Source organism: Alligator sinensis, unplaced genomic scaffold, assembly GCF_000455745.1.
Source record: "Alligator sinensis unplaced genomic scaffold, ASM45574v1 scaffold288_1, whole genome shotgun sequence".
In the NCBI taxonomy this organism is placed as follows: Eukaryota; Metazoa; Chordata; order Crocodylia; family Alligatoridae; genus Alligator; species Alligator sinensis.
In genome coordinates, this window is record NW_005841876.1 from 4,028,633 (window position 1) to 4,036,895 (window position 8,263).

Here is an 8,263-nt window from a genome sequence, read left to right on the forward strand (position 1 = left end):
TCTTTCTGACCTCTGCAGTAATTTTCCTTTGGCTTTGCTGGCATGTACTCAACAAGGTCTCCTTTGTCCTCTTTCCTACCCTAAGCTTCATTTTTGTCAGCTGATTTTTTGCAGGGCAGGGCAGCAACTTACAGACTAACTTTTTCAGAGAGGTGTGAAGTTTCATAGGCTACAGCCTACCCATGTATAGTCTCAACAGAGACTCTGGGTTCTTATTCCATTACACCGACTAGCTTTTATAAGTTTTGTGTCCCTTAGTGGGTTAGCTGCTTTGTTTATCCCTAGGGATCTACCCAAATTGTGATTGGATTGTCTGGATTTCATGAAAATCACAAAATCAGGTGATCTCCATGTAATCTGTGGGAAGGGGAACTTACTAAAAATAAAATCCTGACTTCCAGTGGGAGCCAGCAGTTCTCCCGGCCACTGCAGCCTGCCAGGGGGAAGGAGAGGAGGGGGACTGCTGGCAAGATGGTTTCCACCTCTGGCTGCTGGTTGGCTGAGAGGGCTGCCTGTCATGTGGTCCTGCCCCTTTCCCCCAATCAGCAGCGAGGGGTAGGGCCACATGATGGACAGCCCTCTCCACCAATTGGTGGTAAAGGTGGGGTGGGGCCCCTCAGCCAATGGGGTCACCACAATAAGCCCTCAAAAATGGCGGCCGGCTCTGATCTGCACACACAATCAGCCAGACACCTCCTCGAGGTGGATAGACCCCCCCTTGTTATCCTTTTTGATCTCTTCAACCCACATTCCCCTCTCTCAATAATACATTCTCTTCTCCTCCCCTTCTCCCTGTCCTTTGTATTTAAATTACCTTATTCCTTTCTGTTTAGTATCTGCTGTCTGTAAGTCCCTTCATAGCATTTGAAGAAGTAGCCCGCAAAAGTTCACATCTCTGAACATCATAGTCTCTAAGGTGCCATCCTGCCCTGCCTTCTGCCAGACTTCAGACTGATACAACTAACTACTACTTTCTTGATGTTTGTGATCCGTCTCCTGGGAAAATCACATTCCTGCACACCCTCACCATCTGCAGAGAATATATAACACATAATCATAAAGGCTAACCATATAGAGAATTCAGAATCACAAAACGAATTCATACATAGATTTCCCAAATTGTCACAGTAGTCAGTCTAATTTTATGTGCTTTTTTTCATTAAAAATGTTTGAATGTGCTATGCCAGTGGTGGGCATCCTTTTTCAGCTGCATGCTGGGATGGTTCACATTGGGTCAGAGGTGGGTGGGCAGGTGCCAGAACCCGCCTGCTGTTGCTGCTTTTCTGAAAGCCTCCTACCACCCAAAACCATCAGAGCCCCATCTCAGCAGGCTGGATCCAGTGGCTCCATGGCCCCCAGGCTTTAGATTGCCAATCCCTGATCTAAGTTGTAGTAATATTCTTGATAACCTGCAAATAAGTACCTTTTGCCTTTTTACAGTTCAAGACACCAGTGCTAAAGAATTTATATAAACTGTTCAACAGGTTGTAAATTATTTGACTCCGGCACTAAATTACATTTACATTTTATCATCAGTAAAGGTTAATAGAAGTTTCACAATTATTTTTTTCAAACTTAGATGTAGCTTTTAAAAGTATGTCACTATCTTTGGGTCATGTCAATTAAACTATATATTTTTGAATGTATTAATTTTTCAATATTTGTACAGGGATATGGGGCTAGAACTTTTTAGAAATCACATTATTAGTGATAAATTAGTTCAAAACAAGACCATTGATGGAATCCTCCTCCTGATTGAACGAGAACGAAATGGTGAAGCTGTCGACAGAAGTTTGTTGCGAAGCCTGTTGAGCATGCTGTCTGATTTACAAGTAAGTATGACAAACTTTACAAATACCAGCTACAGCTAAATGCAGAGATGCATCTTGAACCTTTCCTGATTCCTCTGTGTCCTGAAATAATAATTTTTTTTCCCTAATAACGATGTACTTTCAAACTGCGACCATATTTTTGAGATCATGATTGGGTTTAGAGCATTTGTACATAAATTGTTCAGTGAGGCTTTATAGCATAATTCGTTTTTATAGTTAATGTTGAGAATTATGCTAGTGAAAAAAAGACCAAGAACACAGCAGGTCTCTTTCTGCATACCTGTAAACATGCTGATCTTCCAGTTCAAAGGACTTGTATAAAAGATGTGAATCCACCATCTATAGGAGTAGTTATCTAATAATATACTGTACAGTAAAGTACTGTGGCCTGCATTAACATGCTTGTATGTTTTCTGGCTCTTTGTTACGTGTCATGTAGCAATGGTAGTACTGTGTTTAGCTATGAACTAAGTTGAATGACTTGCCACATAACTGTGAGGAAACTTAAATAGAAAGGCTCTTTTAGGTGGTAAAAGTACATGGCTCTACTAGCTGAATGAAATCCTAGGAAAACCTCCATTTTAATCTCTATTAAAATCATTAAGGAATAGGAGCAGTTACTATGTTTGATTTGCTTTCAGTAAAATAAGTTGGATTCTATTGACATACTTCTTTCTATTTGTTTTTCAGTGTAATAATATTTGACAGCTTAACAAGGTATAAATAAATTCCGTAACAAGGGATAAACGAAGGTAGGGCAGGGTGGCATCTTAGAGCACTTGTACGTGTGCTCTGAGGGTGGTGGGGGGTACAGCACTTTAATTAGAGTAGCTCTGAGAGCTGCTCTAATTAACGAGTCATCATGTCTCCTCAATCAGCGCTTCCACACTAAAAAATGGCAATGGAGGTGCTTGAACTAAAACTCATTCAACAAGCTTTAGCTCAAGTACCCCCACTGCCATTTTTAAACATGGGGACACTGATACACAAGACCCAGGAGGCTGCTGGAGTGCAGCAAGTGCCACACTCCAGCAGACTCGATTAATCGAATTCCAATACATCCAAGCAGCCTCCACGCTCATGTATAGGCGCCCTTAGAGACTAACTAGTTCAGAGAGACATGAGCTTTCATAGGCAACAACCTATTTTGTCTACTTCCATCTCTAAAACCCTTTTTATAGACTGACTTGAATATATCCTGGCCTGTTAATTTCTTATTCATTTGTTTTTGTATTGTCAGCAGAAGTTTGATGTACCTCTTAAATGATAGGGAGGCAGCATCCTTGTATTAAATTGTCATTGTAAATTGCTGGAGGTGAGACAAAGTTCACGATGGGAATTTTTCTTGCTGTTCCCTATACTGGGTTTCCACCCTGGCTGGGAGAAGGTTGACTTGACTTTACTACCAGGCTTAAGGTTTGTAGCATAACAGCACCTTGCAGTGTTTTCCAGTTACTGGTCTGACTTCAAGTTGGTGTTTTTAAACCTGGTACTCATTACAGGAGATATTTTTCTATTTTTGCCTTAATTTAGTCAGTCACTTGTCTTATCCTAACATCAAGTGTAGCATTTGGAAAATGAATTTCCTCTTAGTCTGGATCCTGATGGATAAGAGCCTCTAACATAAAAACCATTGCCACATTTAAACAGCTTCTTAGCAGAGGCTCTAGGGACAGATTAGAACACAAATTCTGAGCAATCTCTAACTAAATGTGGTTTGTCTGTAACTTAATGGATTTAATTAGAACAAGCTTGAAATAAATTTTGCACTTTTGATTCGGGTAAATGTGATCCATCTGTTAGCATCCAGTCATGCTGTGTGCTCTGTGTGGGGCACCACTGAAGTCATTGAGTCTTTTAGTAAATCATTTAGCATTGGTCTTAGTTTAATTTAATTGGTGTTTAACATGGCTGGGGAAAGATAAGATGCTAGAGAAGACTAAGAGGAGCGGCAGGTAGTACAAACCCAACCTGGTTCTTACAGTTCTTGCTAAACATCTTAACTGTCACTCAAAATTCTCCATTTTGTGTCTAAAAATAAATAATAGGGGAAAATAAATAATCAAGGGGAAAATAAATAATCCCCTTGTTAGTCTCAGTTTCTAGTGGATAAAGTAAGCTTCTGTCAGTTACTTGCTTTGGATCACATCATGTTCAATGAATTCCCTGGCTATGGGTCTAGCTTGTGTGTTCATTCCCTCCCTCCTCCCACTCCCCAAGCTCTCTTTGTTATTAAAGTCTTTATTGCCATATCACCTTTTTCATACTTCCCACATTTTTAAAGAGTCTAGGGGTTTGTTTGTTTGTTTGTTTGTTTTAGGATTAGTGATCTGCTCTACTAACCAAAGCTGAATATTATTCTTTTCTTAGATCCTTCTGCTAACATGTATGTTTAGATATGACTCAGACTGTTTCAGAAACAGTACTTCAACCTCTATATTAGGAACCCTAATCTAATCTAGGTTTTTTTTCATGCCAGGCACTTGAGTGTTTTACAAATTATTCAGTAAATACATACAGTGATTGTTGTTTCTCACTCCTCATGCCAGCAGTTGTACTTGCTTATTGTGTGAAAGATGAGTTAGAAGTTTATATTTTGTTTGAACATAACGAGATTCCGGCTCATCTGCTTTTGTTAGGCAGTGAATTCCATAGTTGAGGACTAGCTTGTTGCCCTTCTTGAACCCTGTCTCATTCAACAATAGGAATTGCTTCCAGGGAAGAGGAAAAGGAAAGTCCACCTTTCCTGCTATACCTCACCTTGTCATTGTGATCAGCCTGATAGATTGCTAGATTTCTCAGATGAAAAATATTTTTGTTAACATGCTCCTGATCAGTTCAAGCAATTGACTGAAGAGGATTGCCTGTTTATGTGCTGAAGTTGTCCTCATTTGTAGAAGTTACTGTGCGGGCCAGGAGCGATCCGGGGCCCTTTTTTCGCACCGCGGGCTGTGGCCAGCAGCCCGGACACGCTGGGTCGGAGAAAGCAGGCGACACGCTAGAATTAGGCACGGACACGTAATGGTTGATTCAAGATTGTTTACTTACACCGTAGATGGTCGCGGTGTAGGCTGGACAGTTTCCCAGGTACAGCTCCGCTTAAATCCTCGTTTGAGGACTCAGACAAAAACTCTCACTCACACGGAGTTGTCGAGGCTCCGTGGATCCTTTTTTGCGCGCAGGGAGAGGGATGCGTCGAGGATTGCGCTCGGCGACGGGGAGAGGCTAGAGGCTGATCAGACCTCTGTTGCCTTCTTGAAATACGCTGGGTCCAATAGGCTCCGCAGCGCTTAGAGATCTTCACAAGACGTGAAGTCTCCTCCTCCTGATGTTCGTGGAGTCCTCCAACTTGGGCGGAAACCACTCAAGCTTTTTATACGGCTAGCAAGCCAATCACTAGCCGCCACGTGGGAATAATTTAGAAACAGCCAATAGTGGGGCACAAATTTAAATACAAATGGCGGGAACTCCTTGCAACGTGCATTTCTATGCTGCAAAGAAGAAATGCACCCTGCAAAGAAAGCTTCAAATTGGCGGGAAAATAATTCAGTGGTGCCAAAGCACACACAAAACAAAAATCACACCCTTGGGTTGTGACAGTTAGCTTTGCTACAGGACTGCTGGCAGGAGGTTTGAACTAACCTGACGTAGGGTTCCATTACTGTGCTATTATATTGGCAAGTGAGTCGATTGATTTTAAAAGAATTAGACAACAAATCCATGATCAAAATACAATACTGGTGCACTAGAGAAGCTTGCATTGCTCTTGCTCATTCTGTGCCTGTTAAGAGAATAAACAAAGAATTTTATTGTCCAGTGGGGTTAATCTGGCAGAATCATTGAAAGTATCACATATTTTATTTGTTCATCATGGCAACTGATGAGCTTTCTGAATAACTACATTTGTAATTTATTCCTTGCATAGGTTTACAAGGAGTCATTTGAACAGAAGTTTTTGGAAGAGACAAATTGTTTATATGCTGCAGAGGGCCAAAGGTTAATGCAAGAAAGAGAGGTAAATGCGAACTGTGTAAATGCTAGGTTTTTGGTGGTAGCTGTGTTGGTCTAAGGAAATAGGCAGGCATAGTTCTTTGGGTAGATGTGATATCTTTTATTAGACCAACTGAGTAGTTGGAAAAAAATTCTTAGCAAGCTTTCGGGCACAATCACCCTTCTGCAGGCATAGGAAGCCTCTGCTGTTCTGAGACTCCAAGGAATGAGAGAAGCTAAAAGTATGGCAGGATGTCAGTAAGAATGTAAATAGGTAGAAATTAGGAAAACAAAAGGTAGAGCAGGGAAGGGAGAGGGGAAGAAAGAGGGTGGGAGCAAAGTAGAGTCTGTATAGTCTCCCTTACTCACCTTTGGCTTCCCCTCCTCCCACATCTACTCAAAGAACCTTGCCTACTATGTAAATGAGCACTTTCACCTTATTTAAAGTGCTGTGGGAAGAACTGAACTTTTTATGTCAAATCATTGTAGTGCATAAGAAGATAAGAGATATGTTAATGTTAAAGAACAGTGGGACCTAGTTCTGCCTTCAGATATGCCCATAAACCTCTGGATACTTCAGTGAGTGCTGCTTTGGTGCATCTGGGGCAAGAATTGGATCCCAGTTAATTTACATACCTTTAAGCATGCAGTTAGAAGGGAGGAAGCATGGAAAAATGTTGTCTGCATAAAATCAAACACTAGAAATCACAATAATAAAAACTTAAATGATATAGTCAGTATTACTTCACCAATAAAATTAATGTGTTTAATATCATTCTTATCTCTGTGCTGAATTCTGAATTAAGTCGTTTAATGTTAAAAAAGGTATAATCACTCAATAGACTAAGGCAGTATTGTTTTTCTTTGTCAAGTTACAGTCATATAAGTAAGCCCTAAATTGTATAACAAAAGATATTAATATAAAATATTTGAGAGAGTCAGTATGGGGAGTGCAGAAAATACTTCTACATCAAAACTGACTCACCATAACTATGCTGTGCCCTTAATGTGGTGTAGGTTGCCATTTTTCACCCTGTTTCTTGCTGACTTCATCTTCAAAAACTTCTGGGTGGGAGAAACTGGTCTGACAATTATGGAATTTGAGAACAGGTCTCTTACTGATTTTTCAATACCTGATGGAAGGTATGAAGAAAACTAAAGGACCGAACCATTACTCTGCAAATTTATGTATGCATGGTTTAAACTGTTTATTTGGGGCTTAAGTAACACACTTGTGTCAAAAGTGCACCTTTGCTGCATGGGGGCAGATAGGTTGTGGAAATTGTTGTAGTTTCCGTGAAACAGATATGATGATGACAACCCCCTCAGGGTCTATACCATAGTGTCTTCCAAATTAGTCTATGTAGCTGGCCATTTAAGACTAAATGGCCCTCATTTGGACCCCTGTTGTATAGGTCAAATAAATCCCTTATCTTAGGTCAATGTCATTTCAGCCCAAATAGCGGCAATTTTAAGTTTATTCCAATATATACTTATTTATAATTTTATGAGCATTCATGCTGTGTGCCGCTTTTACTCTTGGTATCAAATAATTCTGACAGTGTATATTGCTTAATTGACTCCTAGAATTATTCTATCTCCTTTATTCTCTTATCATTGTGAGATCAGCACTCTTAAATGTACAGTTTACAATAATCATCATGATAAAAATTTCATCCTTAATTTCTTTAATTTATTGAGCCATGGCATTATTTGTCTTGCTAGGTCCCAGAATATCTTCACCATGTTAGCAAGCGTTTAGAAGAAGAAGGTGACAGAGTTATAACTTATTTAGACCACAGTACACAGTGAGTACAAGTTATCTCATTTTCACTGTAGGTCAACCAACTTCCCATCTGTTCATAAAGCAGTGTCATTTTTGCAAAGAAAGCTGAATTATATTGATGGTGTCTGATAACTGACATCACCTGTCATAAATTTTGCTTTCTAAAGTCTGTTTTTTTTATGATAAAAATAAGAGGGAAGGACATTTTGAGTTATTTAGCAGTATAAAATGAAATTATTGAAATATATTAGTTATTTAATATATTATATGAGTTATCAGAATAGTTGCAATTAACATTTGTGCACTGATAATAACATTGTAGCTCAAACTGCTGGAGGGCAGAGAATTGTCTGTTTGTCTATTGAATCTCTCATTAACGTTTTTCAAGTTTTTTACTTAAAATAGCAGTCCATCTTTTTACCTGTCTTCTAGCCTATATACTCTAATTTACTGGTTGTTATAATGGCAATTTTAAAATAAACTTTTCTCAATTCACATGACAAACTTATTCCTCACAGCCTTTATTGTAGGACATATAAAATGTTTTCAATTGCATTATATGTTGCTGCATATCACAAGATTTTAAACACTAAGCCTTGGTTCTACAAATTTTTATTTGCAGGATGATTAATGTTTAATTCCACAATTATTCCTG

The 8,263-nt window shown here is 39.4% G+C and overlaps 1 protein-coding gene across 1 annotated transcript in view; it reads left to right on the top strand.

Moving 5' to 3' along the window:
- Nucleotides 1-8,263, top strand: part of CUL4A (cullin 4A) — a 55,589-nt gene that overhangs the window by 16,460 nt on the left and 30,866 nt on the right. The window contains exons 5-7 of the mRNA XM_025196112.1: nucleotides 1,670-1,832; nucleotides 5,758-5,847; nucleotides 7,548-7,630. Coding sequence (XP_025051897.1) covers nucleotides 1,670-1,832; nucleotides 5,758-5,847; nucleotides 7,548-7,630 — 336 coding nt within the window. The remainder of the gene's footprint in view (nucleotides 1-1,669; nucleotides 1,833-5,757; nucleotides 5,848-7,547; nucleotides 7,631-8,263) is intronic.